This window comes from Bicyclus anynana, chromosome 19 (genome assembly GCF_947172395.1).
Source record: "Bicyclus anynana chromosome 19, ilBicAnyn1.1, whole genome shotgun sequence".
Lineage (NCBI taxonomy): Eukaryota > Metazoa > Arthropoda > Insecta > Lepidoptera > Nymphalidae > Bicyclus > Bicyclus anynana.
In genome coordinates, this window is record NC_069101.1 from 3,731,969 (window position 1) to 3,750,961 (window position 18,993).

The window sequence follows — 18,993 nt, forward strand, 5'->3', positions numbered from 1 at the left end:
TGGTATTGAACCAAGGATCATTCCTATTTCAGTCACTTCTTGGTTCAAGCTTTTCTCTTGAAGGGATGTTAATTATTGTTTATCATTTATATTATTTATATGTCCTTTTATTTTTTATTTTTAAAAATATAATAATATAAATAATATGAAATTATTATTTTAATGCATAAAAGTTTTGGATAACAAACAGTATATTTGGTTTTTATTGTAAAAAATAAATTGTCTTTTTTATATTTATGCTTATAATGAATAATTGATTTATATTGTTATAAATGCTAGCAGCAAGGTTACTTAACAAGAAACCATCTTTATCCTGAGGAGATGTTGATTCTACATTGTTCTATTGTTAATACAAACAATAAATCAATTGCCTAGTTCCCTAGAGTCTTCATAGCTAGTTAGGTTAGAGGGCAGATTTATCACTCAAGAGATCATGGATTCTATCCCAGCTTTAAGATTATTGTTGTACCCTCACTTTACTTAAGCATATTATTTTTAAACTGTCCCTACAACCACTTTACAATATTTTTTGACCCACTTCCCTAAGCGTGCTGTTAACTTGACTGTGTGTGGCTGGCGTTACACAGTGTTTCAATCAACAACATATATTGTACCTAAAGTAGACTAGATGGTCACTGTCATTCGCATGGCTCACAGAGCTGACAGAAAATTATATGAAAACCTGTCAAATAGTTGCTCCCCGCTTAGCATTGGGAACATGCGCCGTTGTCACGAATACGTAAATCGCAGTCTATACAGTATAATTGCATAGAAGTGTATTATTGATCATATCTATATATATAAAAGAAAGTTAGTTACACTTTTTATAACTCAAGATTGCCTGAACCAATTTGACTGACAATAATAGTTGCTACCTCTCAGCTTAGAACCAGGATATTTAGGGTAAGGGTAGAGGTAGGGTAGAGGTAGGTGTAGGGTAGGGTATCACGCGGATGTAATCACGAGCGTCCGCTAGTTTAAAAGATATAACAAAAATATTCTTTTTCATAGTTGTTCATAATGAACTTCTGCAAACAAACACCTACTTGTATTCAATGTTGTGTATGTATTTAGGTTGAAAACATAGCCAACGTATGCACGCACGCGCTATGCGTCGCGCCGGCGTCGCTCGGAGCGCGAGAGTTGCTCACGCGCTCCGTGAATGCACCGCAAGCGATAGCTGCAGTGGTGTACGGATTGGCGCTGTGTCTTTTGTTCGCCGTGTCCACCACCTTCCATTGCGTGTGCTGCTGTAAATCTGATACGTGAGTACATTGCTTGTACAAGTTAGGCTTAACATAATAGCTCAACAATGAAGGGGCCGTATTCAATATCGAGAGGACTGGACTATTATCGGAGCTACTCCTAACACAAAGTTTCCTGACTAGTTTGAGGGGAATGGGGATATGGCCTCTGAGGCGCAGTGGTATGCGCGGTGGATTTACAAAACGGAGGTCCTGGGTTCGATCCCCGGCTGGCCAAATTGAGAATTTCTTAATTGGTCCGGGTCTGGCTGGTGGGAGGCTTCGGCCGTGGCTAATTACCACCCTACCGGCAAAGACGAACCGCCAAGCGATTTAGCGTTCCGGTACGATGTCGTGTAAAAACCGAAAGGAATGTGGACTTTCATCCTCCTCCTAACAAGATAGCCCGCTTCCATCTTAGACTGCATTATCACTTACCAACAGGTGAGATTGTAGTCAAGGGCTAACATGTAAAAAAAAAGAATTAAAAAAATTTATAAAATTTATTTATTTATCACATACATTTATAAATATTACAGGCTAAACCTAATGCTTATATAATTCTCGTGTTCGATCTATTACTCTAGTCCTGCATTACTTAAACGTATCTGCTAAAAGTTTTGCAAAATTCAGCAATCGACGAGGAAAACAGATTTAGACCCGGATCCCATTCCAAATCATACCCCTCTTAGCAATGCCAACGCGCGAACAAGAGGTGACTCGCGGGTCTGCACCAACCTACATGCTGGAATAGCAAACGGCTTCATTTTAAGTGCCCTTTTTTGAAAATTTGGTATATGGAACGAAACTAGTTTTTTTTTTTCAGACGGATGAAGTAGTTAATCCCCTAGCCTCTAGCGAATCTCGTTGAGGCGCTCGAAAAGTTTTTCGACGTTTTTGATTTTAACAGCTATGTGGTTTTTTTTTGCTCCATTAAATCCAACGTACCTAATAACATGCAAACTAATTATTATTATTACTAAGCAAAGCAATTTAATGTAACTAATATCTCTTAGTGCCTGTTTATATTGGAAAGTGTACTTTCATCATAGCTTCGAGTGAGGGACATGCAAGGCATGCAAGAACTCTCTGGAGCCCAGCACGTTTAGCCATTATGTAGATTAAAGTTACTATAGAGACTTGTACCAGTAGACATTGCAATAGTTTTCACTTTACACAATAGGTACCTACCTACACACAGCTGCCTCGTCGATCCATTGGGGTCGTGGGTCGGGAACACCAGACATACAGAACTTTCTAGTCAGGCGAAAATACCCTTCCAGAATTGCCCTTTAAGCCGAGGTCCGATTCTCAGAGGAGACTTTTTCCGCTCACATCTTCTGCTTCTGCCTTCGGGCCTAATCAGGCAACGCTTTATGCGCTCGCCCAAAACCCTCGGTGACGCCGCCGCTTTTACACAATCAGCAAAAAAAGAGCTTTGCTTCTAAAAAATTCGGCATAAATTCTCACCCTGGAGTTCAGAAGTTTTTATTGGTAGGTACACCCCAGTGCCTCGGAGAGCACGATAAGACGTGAGTCCCGGTCATTATTATTAACATCAATAGTGTTCGTTAAAGAATAGCGTAGCGTTAAGAAGTAGCGTAGTGGGTCTAAGCTCCATAAAGTTTCCCCTTTCCCTTTTAAAGAGATCTCCTGTAATGACGATAGTAGTGAAAATACAAATAAAAAAAAACATACAAATTATATTGATAACCTCCTCTTTTTTGAAGTTGATTAAATATTAAAGTAGAATTTCACCTTCAAAATTGTCCCTGGAGACGTTTTCTGTTTCGTATAATATATCTTTAAGTCTGCACAAGTTTTAACGACGGCTCTAAACTTTGCTAAAACTTTGCTCTCTAAGGACATGCACACATTAGCAGCGGTGTAAATACATCCTAAAACTTACTTATACCCCCGAGATTAAAGATACGCCTGAAAAATGCTCTTTACGAACTAGATGGTGACATACCTTGTCCATAGTCACCACAGCCCGCATTCTTACGGCACAAATTCTAACTTGATGTGATAGCCGTGATAGGATGTAACCTTTGCCTTCTATTCGGAGAGATTCGAAATATCATTACAAAAATTAAATGATATTATATAAATGCGAAAGGTTGAAATCACGATATCTCGAAAACCGCTGGACGTACAAAGTTGAAATTTGGCAGTGAGGTAGTTTATAGTTAGTAGGTATTCGCTTGGAACGGATTTTGTGATAGGGCTGGATTAAGGAGGTCTAAGGGCGGACGAAATCGCGGGCGTACGCTATTAATATAATAAACTAGCAGATGCCGCGCAGTTTTATCCGCGTGGTGCCCGTTCCCGTAGGGATACAGGAATAATATATAGACTATAGCCTTTCTTGATAAATGGGCTATCTAACACAGAAAGAATTTTTCAAATCGGACGAGTAGTTCCTGAGATTAACGCGTTCAATCAAACAAACAAACGAATTCTTCAGCTTTATAATATTATAGATTCATAAGTTACTATGATTCATATGTTACGTCCATGCAAAGTTGTGATGTAATACGCGGGCACCTGCAAAGTTAATTAAAAGCATCCAAGCACGAAGAAACTGGCTGGGCCGATTGAGGTTTTCTTAATTGGTCCAGGTCTGGCTGGTGGGAGGTTTCGGCCGTGGCTAGTTGCCACCCTACCGGCAAAGACGTACCGCCAAGCGATTTAGCGTTTCAGTACGATGTCGTGTTGAAACCGAAAGGGGCGTGGATTTTCCTCCTCCTAACAAGTTAGCCTGCTTCCATCTTAGATGACTACAATTTCATCTAGATGGTAAGTGATGATACTTACCATCTAGGTGAAATTGTAGTCAAAGTAACTTATAAGGAATAAAATTAAAAAAAGTAGCACATGCCACGCGGTTTCACCCGAATAGCTCCCGTTTCCGTGGGAATACGAAGATAAAATATAACTATATGTTACTTGCTGATAATGAAGCCTTCCATTGGTAAAGCAGAGAGATCATGGTTTCAAACTGGACTATTGTCGTAATTGAAGGGGAACAAAAATATAAATCATATTGAAAATGTATGGTCTATTTAAAAAGCATTCGATGTTATAACATGAGTAAGCCCGCATTCGCACGAGCACTTTTCTAACGGACGTTAAAAAGCGTTCAAATAGAACAAATGCATTACCAAGTGCCTACTCGTATATGTTCACACATCAGCGTTTTTAAAACGCGACGCTTTTTTGCGAGCTGTGTTGCATTTTAAATTTCGGGCGTTGGAAATAGACCTTCATTTAACTTCATACTATATTTGAACGCTTTGTTAACGCCCGTTAAAAGACGCTCGTGCGAATGGTGGCTTAGGATTATTTTAAAATTCTTTACTATTATTTTACACAGACTGAGTATCCATTTAAGTATATCAGACCAGAAAGTTGCATAATTTTCTAATTATTCAATAATCTTAATTGACCTATTAATCTGTGGTAATAGTCCATGTGTCGGTAATCTTTCTATTCTGGGGTCATAAGTTCAGTTGTCAGGCAATTGTTTCGTGTAAACTAGATAATGGTCTTGTAAATCATTTACATTGCTAAGTAGGTACCTACATTGTTTTTTTAAATTAAAAACAGCAAAACATTAAGCTAATAAAATAAAGTGTACATTACTAATATTATTTTTTAATTCTAGTCTCTCATCATTATCATCATTATCAATCCATATTCGGCTCACTGCTGAGCTCGAGTCTGCTCTCAGAATGAGAGGGGTTAGGCCAATAGTCCACCACGCTGGCCCAATGCGGATTGGCAGACTTCACACACGCAGAGAAATAAGAAAATTGTTTGTTTCGATGTTTTTCCTTCACCGTTTGAGACACGTGATATTTAATTTCTTAAAATGCACACAACTGAAAAGTTGAAAGTGCATGCCCCGGGTCGGATTCGAACCCACACCCTCCGGAATCTGAGGCAGAGGTCATATCCACTAGGCTATCACGGCTCTTCTATGGCTATCGTTTAATTCTAATTAAAAACTCATAATGTAAATATTCATAAAAGATTTTCTAAGAAGCTTTCAAAGAAATAGGAAGTAATATCAAAAGCAAAAAGCTCTTTGAGCATAGTCATTAAAGCTGAATCTCTAGTTCCGCGCTAACACAAAGTGAACTTTAATATGAAGGTACCTACATATTTTCATAAACACAAGAATGGAATTTCAAGCTTTGCGATAATTTAACAACGTTTTAATGCTATTCAAAACACGTCATATTCGAAATACTTTACCATACTTTAAACTATAAACTTGAACCATTTATGTCAGCCACTGACGATCAAGTAATCTCATACATCATCATCATCATTATCAACCCTCAGAATGAGAGCGGTTAGGCCAATAGTCCACCACGCTGGCCCCATGCGGATTGGCAGACTTCACACTCGCAGAAAATTAAGAAAATTCTCTGGTATGCAGGTTTCCTCACAATGTTTTTCTTCACCGTTTGAGACACGTGATATTTAATTTCTTAAAATGCACACAACTGAAAAGTTGGTGGTGCATGCCCCGGCCGGATTCGAACCCACACCCACCGGAATCGGAGGCAGTCCACATATGTCAGAAACTGTGGATATGCCACAGTTTCTGACAATAACTTAGAACCTTTCTAGAAATTTGACTCTACCACACTATACATTTGTCCATTTATGTAATGTATTTATGTATATGCCGTGATAGCTTAGTGGATATGACCTCTGCCTCCGATTCCGGAGGGTGTGGGTTCGAATCCGGTCCGGGGCATGCACCTCCAACTTTTCAGTTGTGTGCATTTTAAGAAATTAAATATTGGCAAATTCGGTCCGCGCGGGCCCGCGTGCACGACTTTATACGCGCGCAGCCCTTCCCTCTGCCACGCGCGTTCGACTTCACACCCGCGCAATCCTTTCCCCCTATCGCCCGCTTATCATGGGAGTGTCATGAACGAACTTGCCAAGCTGTAGGAGTATGTACATACGACAATAACCCAGCGGGTGGGGATCGAACCACGACCTCTTAGTGAGATCTATAAGACATCTCAGGCATTCCCAAGTCCGTGGAATTGTCCTATGTCCTTGAGTTTTTTTTTATTCTTTACAAATTAGCCCTTGACTACGTACAATCACACCTAATGGTACTTAAGTGATGATGCAATCTTAGATGACCGCGGGCTTGTAAGGAGTATGATGAAAATCCACACCCCTTTCGGTTTCTACACGACATCGTACCGGAACGCTACGCTACGCATGGCAATACTACACTAAACTAGCCTCCCACCAGTCAAGATGTCTCTGCTTTTTAGCATGACTTTATTGAGGTAAACCCTGACACTAAAAATAGGTTAAAATGCTTGACTTTAAAAAAAAAAACTTTTTTGCCATATTTAATATGAGTTTATTTTAAATATGACCATATTTTTTTTTAAATATGAGACCATATTCATCATATTTAAAAATATTTTAAAATTTCCCATTCCCCTCCAATTAGTCGGGAAAGACTGTGTTAGGAGTTGGTACTACAATAGACCAACGGAGCGGGGATCGAACCATCACCCCTCGGTGATGAGTCCGACCGCTCTTACCGTTGAGCTATTGAGGCTTTAAGTCTCTATATAAACTTTACTAACATCAACGGTCTCCAATTGACACAGCCACATAAGGCGGTTATGCTATTAAGATTCTGGTACATTTAGAGTAATAGGAAAGGAGCATTCAACAAAAATAATTCTGACCTTTACAAGTCCTCCACTTAAGTCCTTTGAAATCCTCGCTTCCCGACCCGAAGGAGCGGATTAGTTGGTAATTGAATCTCCTTTCAAACGTAACAAATAACTTCCCGCGGCCTAAATTGTGCTAAGCGAATTGGACTGGCCAAAGTCGAAAGATCACTGTTGAGTTAAATGCGCAAAAGATTCTTGTAGAATGAGTCCTCGGCATTCTACTCTGATTAAGTAATTGACTGAATTTATCAAAACAAGGAAACATTCCATTTTTTTTCGACCAGCTGCCCTATTCACTAACTTTGGTCTAATAATTAACATCAAATCAATAAAAACCACATTTTTTGTATTCCATAAAGCTCATTATTATCGAAGGATAAGTGTAGGGAGGATGTAGAGTAGGATAGGGGTAGGGAATAAGTTAAAGCGAAGGTCCGCTAGTAGTTATATACAATTCTAAGTAACTAAGTACTTTATGGTACCGCATCAATGATAATTTTATACTTTAGATCGATTACGTCCCTACAATATCACCGCAATATTTGGTATATATAGTTTTACACTTCCCAACACAGAACTTGACATTGTAGACGAGATTTAGGTATTATTTGTTAAAATATAATAACGTTCGTTGTTGATCACAGCTAACATTGAGTTGTGTATAAATTTCCTCTTTTTTCATGCGTTAGTAACATATGTAACAGTATTTAACATCATTGGGTAAGAACTAAAAAGATTGTTGGGTAAGAGATTATTGTTTAAATTATTTTATTCCTGACGCAGTCGGGTAATAAAAGAGCATTATTTTACGAAACAGCACCCAAATCTATACTAATATTATAAATCTGATGAGTTTGTTTGTTTGATTGATTGAACGCGCTAATTTCAGGAACTACTAGTAAATCATAAATGATTACATACAAATAACTAACATGTGCTCAAATTGCATACAATTATTTGTAACAGCGTGTCTGAGCACACTTGCCAACGTTATCGTGATGCTGTCGGTTCCGCTTATCGTCACTCATATTTGATTTGGGAGCGAAGTTCAATATTTACAAAGCAAATTTGTTTTTAAATTATATTTTACTAGCGGACGCCCGCGACTTCGTCCGCGTGAAATTTAATTTTTCACAAATCCCTCGTAAACCATAGATTTTTCCGGGATGAAAAGTAGTAGTCTATGTGTTAATACAGAGTAAAACCTATATTCCAAATTTTAGCTAAATCCGTTCAGTAATTGCGCCGTTAAAGAGTAGCAAACATCCAAACATCCTATATAACAAACTTTCGCGTTTATAATATTAGTAGGATCATACCACGGTGTAGACATAATAAACGAATATTTTTTGATACATAAAAGTTTTAAATTGAACTCCAATTTCTAGATACATTAAATGAATAAACGAATAGTGTAGATAAAAGTTACAATTTCTCGTGACAAACAGTTTCGGTTTTGAAATGGTAGCAGGAATATTCCCATCTAAAGAGTCGTTAATTGCGATTTGTGTCCAGAATTTGTAAGTTTTCTTCCAAGGTAAGAACATAATTGTAAATCATCAATACATTTAAATAAAATTGAGGTGTCGGTCTGTCATTTATAGATAACTGTGTTTCTTCAAGTCCTTTACATAATACAATAACATCAACAAACCTTTTTTGCAGATTTTGAAGTTATAATCAAATACAAAAAAATCATTTACGTTACGTCATCAACCCATATTCGGCTCACTGCTGAGCTTGAGTCTCCTCACAGAATGAGAAGGGTAAGGCCAATAGTCCACTACGCTGGCCCAATGCGGATTGGCTGACTTCACATACGCAGAGAATTAAGATAATTCAATCCTCACGATGTTTTCACCGATTGAGACACGTGATATTTAATTTCTTAAAATGCACACAACTGAAAAGTTGGAGGTGCATGCCCCGGACCGGATTCGAACCCACACCCTCCGGAATTGGAGGCGTGGAGAGGTCATATCTACAAAAAAATAAAAAACATTTATTTAATGGATAAATATAGTATAGATAGTATAATATTATATAGTTGGTATGCAAGGTTGTCATTGAGTTCAAATGATACCTATTGTAATCTGAGGTTTGTGGTAACATGATATAGACATTATACTGTAGTTATATGAAATAACGGACTCGCCTCGGAGCGGCTGGTCGAAGCTGACAAAAGCTTGCTGTTGTAGGTACCTATAATATATGAGTCAGGGATCACAAATCAAATATTCCAGAAGTTGAACTTATAGATAAACATAACCTTTAAACTCGTACATGTAATAATGATCAATAGGTTGAACTTATAAAACAGAGATTTGTTTCTCGCAGACCCAAAAATTTGCCTGCCTAATCAGATATGCACCGTCCCTTAAATGGCCAACACTTATGTACTTTTTTTTAAATGGGTTCATGAAATGATAAGAAATACCGGTAAAAAATGGGTCACAAAACAATAGAACTATGTGCTACTCATCATATGAAGCTGAAATTAATTTACGTACCACACCTTTATTAAACACACACATTCCTAAAACACACATCAAGGGAAGGTCACGCGACTGGCGTCCAATTTTGCGTCTATCTTAACCTTGCGTCTTATGGCTATGTTACACAAGAAAAGTTTCTCAAGCGAGAACTAAAAAGAGTAGATAACTGCTAGAAGCGTCAGTACTGACACCCTGACGTTCCAAAAGTGCTTGAAATAAACTTTGAATTTATATTCGAACGATGTAATTTTCTTGCTAAACAATATTTTTTATCTTTACCTGGTGTATTATGATGTAAATATGTCTCGAAATATTTTATCGCCCGCCTAAACTCTTCTGTCCTTTTATGTGTTATATCGAATTGTCACTTAACATCAGATGAGACCACAGCGATACTAACTTTTCGTTAACATCATCATTATCATCTTATCAGCCGATTGACGTGACGATTGAGGGACTTCGAAATATAACGGTCTTGGGCCGCCTCCAACCAGCAGCTCCCTGCAACACGTTTAATATCATCAGTCAGGCGTCTTTAAAATAAAAGAGATACTATTTAATTAACATAATGGTTTCAAGCTAAACATAAGTCTGCCATTGCACTCATCCACGCAACTAACAGTAACACAATGCACCACGCTAAAAGATACTAATTTTGCAGCAAGATGAAGCACTTCCTCCACCGCTGCGACCGCGCCATGATCTACATCTTCATCGCGAGCTCATACTTCCCCTGGCTGACCGTCGGCACTCTCTCCTGCTGGATGCTGCGCGAGCTGAGATGGGCGATCTGGCTGCTGGCTATCCTCGGTATCACGTATCAACAGATCTTCCACGAGCGGTACAAGATGCTCGAGTTGTTGCTGTACTTGATAATGGGGCTGGGGCCGGCGGTCATCATTGTTACGTCTAATGTACGTGCCGTTTGTAATTCCATGTTTACACGCTTTATTTACACACAATTTTTCACGCGTATTTGTTGTTGCACAACATTTTTAGGCATTATCATCATCATCGTCATCATCATCATCATCATCATCATCATCATCATCATCATCATCATCATCATCATCATCATCATCATCATCATCATCATCACCATCAGCAGCATCATCATCATCATCATAAGCTTATTTTCAAGCTTATCTTCTATTAAACTTTAATGTCTCAATTTTTCTGTAGGAAGAGAATAGGAGCTTACAACTCTGTAATGCTATTCTATAACGTAAAAAAATTTTACATATATGATTTAGTATATCCAGACTCATAGACTGGTAGGGGTAGGGTATGTACAAAAAGGTAGGGGTTGGAAAGGTTTGAAGGGTTGAGGCGTGTACTATAATCCTCGTACCATATTTCGCATATTTGTTACGTTTTATTTTGTTTCCACTGCAATCTTCAGCCCTAGTCTAGCTTTTATGAACATTTATGAAAGTTGAATATTTTAAATGTGCTGTTTTAACTGTACGGTTGAACTGTTCAGTAAAATCATCCGATGTAGGCAAAACTGAAAACAGCACAGTTTTTACTGTACATTTTTTCCTAATGATTTTGATTTGATAAAACTGTACAGTTAAAACTGAAGGTCTGTAGCCCGCATTAAGGAAAAATATGCCATTTTCTTATAATTGTACTAATTGTTATTTGTTCACCAAAACGTACAGGACAATGTACCCAATAATTTAGCACGTTATATTGACTCATACCTATATTTACGCAACTTGGAAGAATTATAGGTAACATGCCTTTTGTCCTCGACCTCGCTTGCGTTGTGGCATGCAGGAGGGTTTTGAAATTTGAGTACAGTGGTCGGTGTATCGTGTGTGTTGTCTGCTTAATATGCCTCTGACAACCGCGTGAGAACCTTTGTTCTCTGGTTTCAGATTCAGAGATTAATGTACAAAGACTGACTAACTATATTTAAATAAGGAATCCGTTTTTGTACTACGTACGTTCGCAACCCTAAAAATATAGTTTTTTTCTTTTACATTTCTTAATTTCGTTTACATTAACTCATCATCACAGAATAAAGAATCTAGAATGAGTCTTTACAAGCAGCGTAGTGAAGCCAGTGAAACCCATAAAGAAAAACAAACGTCACGCGTCTTCTTGACATCCGCATATACAAACTTTATTCGTGATTTGTATTTCAAAATGTAACATTAACAAAAACTACGTAAACTAAAATCAATACTCTTAAATACTCGATTTTATTCTTAGTTTTTGTGAACAGTTTTTAAAATATTTAAAAATTTAAGACGCCATTTTTCTTGAATAATATTGAAAATTACTGATGCGACGTACTTTTGTATTTGGAACGGCTACGGGTTCCGGGCACTCTATTTGCCTATTTTTCTTTAATCTGTGTTCATCATAATCTAATATCCGTATTAGAAACAATCTTCACCCATCTGTTTATTGGATGAAAAGTGTTTTATATCAACGTTAAAACCTTTTAAATCAACCTATTCGCAACGTTTGGTTGTTTTTGTCCTATTATTATGATATATCGTAAAAGTTAGAAATGTTTATTTAGCTACAGCGTAAGTAAACGTTCTCGGGCAATATGTGCCTGAGAAAGATTGATTTATGAACTACATACGGGTATTAACAGTATACGCAAGCGACTTTCTTTCTTGGAACAAAAAACATTTTTATTAACTTTTACCCTCCAATTTTGTAGGTTTTAATTACTAAGTCCGATTAGGATCGGACGTAGAACTAACATGAACATGTTGCTATAATTTAAAGGGCTCAAAAATCTATAATTTTATTTTTAAGTTCAAGTAGGCTTACTTTACAAGCACTGATGAAAGTCAAGGTGGATTATTTGTAAAGATACTACCACCAGTTCGGAAGGCAAGTTCTACTGAAAAACGAAACATCAACCCCATAATAGGGTATGAAGTTTTTTAATTTAAATCGTAGTAGAGTAGAATAGAATTTTGAAAAATCTTGAATTTTTGAACATTATTTTTAATATTTTTTTGGTACCAATTTTTACAAATGTAACTTGTAACATGAAGGACTTTCCATACAAACTTTCAACCCCTATTTCAGCCCTCCTGATTTAATTTTCACGACCAAATGTACCCTTTTTCTACGTATTATGGTCTCAAATCGTGCCGAGTTTCATTTAAATTCATTCAATAGGCAGCAAAAAATGCCTTCTAACAAAAATTTTCAAAATATTTTCTATGTACAGTTTTACCTTTATAGTTTTATTATACGAGTAATTAACAAAATGAATCTGTGTACTAATGTTTTAGGTATATCGCTGCCCTTGTCTCGAGTCCATTCACGTGGATCTGTAACGACGCCCACCTGGCTCTATCGATTAACTTATATTTATAGCTCTCTCAGTTATTAATATCAAATCTCGCTCTCTGCTCGAAATTCGACCGTAACTCATTACAATTTAAATTTAAACGCCATCGAGGTATTTTCATTTGTCCGTGGTATCATTTTTACCCACCTATGGCTACGGCGACTACTTTACCTAACCTTTACTCGTTCTTTAAACTTATCTATACTAATATTATAAAGACGAAAGATTTGATTGTTTGTTTGCATTGAATAGGCTCTGAAACTTCTGAACCGATTTTGAAAATTATTTTCGCTACATTTTCTACACTAGTACGAACATAATGCAATATTGTCCATTAATAATAATAATAATAATAATTATTGTTTATTTGCAAGAATTATTGTTGTATTATTTTTTTACAACATTCAATTAAATTAATAGTGTGCAAATATTATTCTTATATTCATAACTTCATAGTAAATAAATAAAAAAAAAATTACAAACAGCCACAATTATCAAAATAAATGAAATGAATTAAGATCAATACAGCCACAATTACTAAATTAAATTAAATGAAATTACAAACAAAAAAGAAAAAAAAAACACCAACAGTCCTAATTACCAAATTAAATTAAAAATAAGATAAAGTTACAAAATTCATTATTTTTACAATTAACATTTTTACAATTATTATTTTAATAATTCTTTGACATTATAGTAGGTTTTACTTATCAACCAATCGTAAAATTTACCTTTAAATGTATTTCATTTGTTTGACAGCTACGACGCGACCCTCTAACTTGATATAAAAAAGTAACATTAATTATATTATGGCCAATCATATTCTGCAACATGTTACTAAGTTATTTAGTTAATTTTACGTTAAACGTTCTGGCCCCCGAGGAGCTCGATCTAGGCCTTTCACTTAAGTCTGATCGCTCGTAATGACTGTAATTGGTTTAGCCTCCATAAGCTTGTTATGCCTAATTCCTAATTCCGGCTTAAGTTCTAGTTATGTCTAAAGCGATTTCTGCCTCGTTTACTTACTCGTAACTGTTAGTGAGTTTACTTATGCGGGCTACATGTCTGCAGTTTTCACTGTGCAGTTTTTAAATGTACAGTGAAAACGAAACGTCCGTGTGTATAGAAAACTGAAATCTGTACCGTTTTAACTGTACAGAATTTTCATAAGAGCCTCAATAGCTCAACGGTAAAGCGAAGCGTAGACTGTTGTTGTACCCACTCCTAATACAGTCTTTCCCGACTAGTTGGAGGGGAATGTGAATAGTGGTCATATCTAAAATATTCTTTAAAAAATGGTTTGGATTGAAATTTAAAACTGTACAGTTGAAACCGAAGGTCTGTAGCCTGCATTACATGTCTACACTATCTATTGTATTTATTTGGTGCTTAATGTATATTATGCACCAAATACCATAGATAATAATCATCACCATATATCAATACCAATAATAATCAATACCATAGGTAGATAGGTAGTATAGTAGGCTTAGATTTATAAACAGAGATAGTAGGTAACATAAAAAGTATAGTCCAGTGTAGCTTTACTAGCATTGTGGTAGTACTTCCCCGTACAGAATTGCCTTAAAGATATTTACTAATACTAAAATGCTAATCCAATTATATCTCTCACACTTTATGTTTATCTTTATATACTGACAATATTTTATCGACTATAAGTATTTATATTTTTTTACTATACCCTTCGAGCGAAGATACGATCTCGTAAAACGTAATTTGTCAAAATGATTTACGATCGTAGTGCGTGGTGAAGTTTATTATCTTCTGGATTAGATCGGTGACGGGATGGTTTAGTAGGGAAGTTTTCTTAACACATCAAAATAGGGTTTCAAGGATAAAAATTACATACAGATTCCTTTTACTCGGTAGTTTAACTAAACCTTAAATTAAAGTTCCGATAGCCGTGATAGCCCAGTGGATATAACCTCTGCCTCCGATTTCGGAGGGTGTGGGTTCGAATCCGGTCCGGGGCATGCACCTCCAACTTTTCATATAGGTGCATTATAAGAGAATACCAGAGAATTTTCTTAATTCTCTGCGTGTGTGAAGTCTGCCAATCCGCATTGGGCCAGCGTGGTGGACTATTGGCCTAACCCCTCTCACTCTGAGAGGAGACTCGAGCTCAGCAGTGAGCCGAATATGGGTTGATAAGGAGGAAATTAGAATTAGAAACTATTACCACCTGTGTTATTTTAGACAATTTTTTTATGATTAGGGCTCCTAGGGCAAGCATTCACGAATAGCTTGAAGCATTCAGTACTGCTCTGATCAGATTTTTGGCTGGTGGGAGGCTTCCGTAGCTAGTTACCACCCTACCAACAGCGACGTACCGCCATGCGATTTAGCTTTCCAGTACTATGTCGTCTAGAAACCGGAACGGGTGTGGATTTTCATCCTCCTCCTAACAAGTTAGCCCGCTTCCATCTTAGATTGCATCATCACTTACCATCAGGTTAGATTGTAGTCTCGTAGCTCGTGTATGGCCGGCTTTACAGCTTCGAGGTTAAGTTTAAGACAATATGAAAGAAAGGTTAATCAATCTAGTGATAACACCGCAGGTATTTTTTTTACGTCTAGATACGCCATTGGTTGACTATGACGGATCTGGACAAGTGGACAACTCAAATTGATGACCACTATCAATCAAACCGACAGAAATCGAAGATTTTTTTAAATAATTCAATTGATTAATGATTTCAAATACCTGAGCACTTTGAAAATTACAGTGTTTCTCATTTTGTCCTTGTATGATATTTATGAATAACTTATAACTTTTAGCGGTCCCTCATTTGTATTCGGATTGTATCCAGACCGTGTTTGAAGTCATCTGCGCCAAAATATATTCAAAGTAAGATTAGAAAGCGAAAGACGGAAATATTCCTTGTATACTCTTGATCTAGTTGTAGAGCTTTTTTTTGATAGATCTAATAGTGAAAATTTATTTATTTCTAGCACTTTTGGAACGTCATCATATCTGCCGTTGGACGTCCACTGCAGGAAATAGGCCTTTTGTAGGGACTTCACGATCTTGAGCCGTCTGCATCCAGCGAATCCCTGTGACTCGCTTGATGTCGTCAGTCCACCTGGTTGGGGTCGACCAACACTGCGCAATCTAGTGCGGAGTCCCCTTTCCAGCACCTTGAAACCTCACCATTCATCGGCCCTTTGAACTATGTCCCCTTCTCATTGACACTTCAGCTTCGCGACTCGTTGAGCTATGTCGGTGACTTTGGTTCATCTCCGGATCTCCTCATTTCTGATGCAATCACGCAGAGATACTCCTAGCATAGCTCGTTCCATCAACCGCTGCGTGATTCTGAGCCTTCTTATGAGGCCCATAGTTAGCGACCAAGTCTCGGAAACGTCATGTTATGTTATTATATTAATAAGTAAATTCAAAAACTTAAAATTAAACAAGAACCCACAACAAATTTAGCCGTAGGCTACATTCAACCCGGTGAAATCCACAGTTCCGTTCAGAATTTGTGTAAAATTAATTAATTTCAAAATACACGCGAGCATCCACTAGCTTTAAAAAAATAACCGTGCTTTCAAATATTTTCATTTACACTAATCACGTCACACTAATACTATAAAGGCGAATGTTTGTGTGTATGTATGTTCTTCCTTTGTGCTGCGGCTACTGAAGCGATTTGGCTGAAATTTGAAATAGAAATAGATTTTACATTGGATTACCGCATAGGCTACTTTTCATCCCGGAAAAATCCATTGTTCCCGCGGGATTTGTGAAAAACTGAATTCCACGCGGACGCAGTCGCGGGCGTTCGCTAGTATCTTAATAAGTATCAAAAGTGAAGCACATCTGATTCGATCACATAAACATCAAACTGGCACATAAACGCTGTAGTGAAGCCGTTGTAGCGCGGTTGTAGTACCTACTCTTGAACTTGAGCGACTCGAGTGCTTCACGGTGCACAAAAGCTTGGCATCGCTCTAAATATCAAAGCTTGTGTGTCTAGTGGGTTGCTTTAGCCATATACAGAGCTTTCGGGAAAATTACACATAGGTTTTAGTGTATTTTTTGGTAATAGACTGTTATGGTGGCTTTGCAGTACCTAGGGACTGTTTTCGCAGAAACATGATAATGATAATCATAATCATCATCGTCATACCATCCGATAGATAGATCGAGTCATTTATAGATCTTCTCATTTCTGATTCGATCGCATGCTTACAATCAAGTTGTGCTTTGAAATATTAATCTTCTAATATTTCAAAACACAACTTCAATTAGTTTCAAAGCACAACTTTCATTTAGTTTCTACAGCTTTCTATAAGGGTTTAAAGTGCAAATTTAATCTACTGAACACACACTTGGCTTGTTTTTTTTTTATTATTAAAATAACTCGCAAACTGTGATGAGCATCCAAATGAGAAATCTGTTGAATGAAAATGCAAACCATTGTTCATTATTATTCAAATTAGGTCAAATGATATGAATGCAGTGGAAATGTCAAACTTTTGTAGTCTCAACAAAAATACTCGCTTCCACAGTTACTGTGGTGAGCTATTACTGTTCTAGAAAGGTCGACTTTATGCAACTGCGGGCCTTTTATCTTTATAAATAAACCTCTTTAATCAAAGCGAGTGTTTGCACGTGACATATTGCAACGGGAAAGCATAAAATTTTCTTCCGGATGACATTACCAGCTTCTCTCGCTTGGTTTATGTAACGTTTATGGTCTAAGAGCCGGTATTCTGTTATTTCTGGTATTTATTAGTAAAAAAAAATAAATGATAGATATATATTCAGTGACGCATTTCAAATGGTTTGTCCAATCAAATTGCGGCCAGATACTTTTTAGATATATTATTTTTTCAACTAGTTTAGGTTTTTTACAATTAACCAATGGGGAAATCTATTTAACAAATTTAATCATATAATATAATTCGGTCGCAATTTAACTAGGCAACCTATTTGCAATGTGTCAATGTGAACATTTTCTATCATTTATTTTTTATCTCTAATAAATAACAGATGAGGATTTACTATATTTGAGCGGGATCTCGTAATAATAGTACCTACCTAGTAGTGTGCCTTAAACAACAGGACACGTCTTTGGTACACTTCGTAAGTAGAAGTTATGATATTTTATGGAAAACCATTGAATTAGAAACAAATTAAATCATTGTCTGAAAGCGTGGTAACGAATGCAGGTACAAGTAAGCCATAATTGGATCTAATGTTACATATAAAATCCACCAGTTTTGGACTAGCCTATCGACCAAAATTCTATATCTAATGCTACGAATATCACTGTCCTTTGCCCTATGATTTCTGTCGCGAAATTACAGTAAAATTGGGGAGACATACGTAAAAACGTATGATTTACGAGTATATTACTGTAATTTACCAACGTAAGTTCAAGGTCTGCTACAACGCTGGACATTAATATTTATAATACTAACGTTATATTATGTAAAATTACGTGTACAGTAATCACTCAGTAGAGCGATAAAAAGAAGCGAAAATACCTTTATAGCCTCGCCTTGAAACGTCCGTCGTTAGGTCCAAGCAAATTGTCCAAGATTGAGAAATTATACGCAACCATTCCTTGAAAAGTACAAGACCACTCGCCCATAGATCCGTTAAACAGTTTAAAAAAATATTAATGGTGTAACTCATGCGTGTTTGTTCTACACCTTTTTAAAAATAAATTATTTATATTTTGTCATAGCGATAACTTTACAAATACTTTCGATAACATTATAAACGCTTCAATCTTTATTGTTCAATGCATCTTTATTATTATTATGTTGAGTCTACAACATATTTTTTATGAAAACTGTAAGCCATATACTTAGTTGGTCGTTTGACTTTGATTTACAGAAAATTTATATTCGTCGTAAACTCCTGCTTCTTCTTCATTATGATAATTAAGAGTTCATTGCATTATAAAATAATTTGCATAGAATTATAATTTCCATCATTAAATGCTCTACAATGTTTCTAATCCGTACGTCTTCACTTCTTTAGAATAGATAGCCTGAAAGAGATCACTGGTAGGAATAATGTCGTGTATTTATTTAATTTTGGTCATTGCATTGTTTGTTTTATAGTGTGTACAATAAAGTTGTTTAAATAAAAAACATATAAATTTCAATAAAAAATTAAAAACTTTTTTAACGCTATTTCTGTGTGCGAGAGAAAACGAGGT

General features: G+C 36.6%; 1 protein-coding gene across 1 annotated transcript in view; it reads left to right on the plus strand.

Moving 5' to 3' along the window:
• The window catches only part of LOC112050922 (monocyte to macrophage differentiation factor), a 32,075-nt gene that overhangs the window by 1,504 nt on the left and 11,578 nt on the right, over positions 1 to 18,993 (plus strand). The window contains exons 2-3 of the mRNA XM_024089337.2: positions 1,075 to 1,265; positions 10,127 to 10,379. Coding sequence (XP_023945105.1) covers positions 1,075 to 1,265; positions 10,127 to 10,379 — 444 coding nt within the window. The remainder of the gene's footprint in view (positions 1 to 1,074; positions 1,266 to 10,126; positions 10,380 to 18,993) is intronic.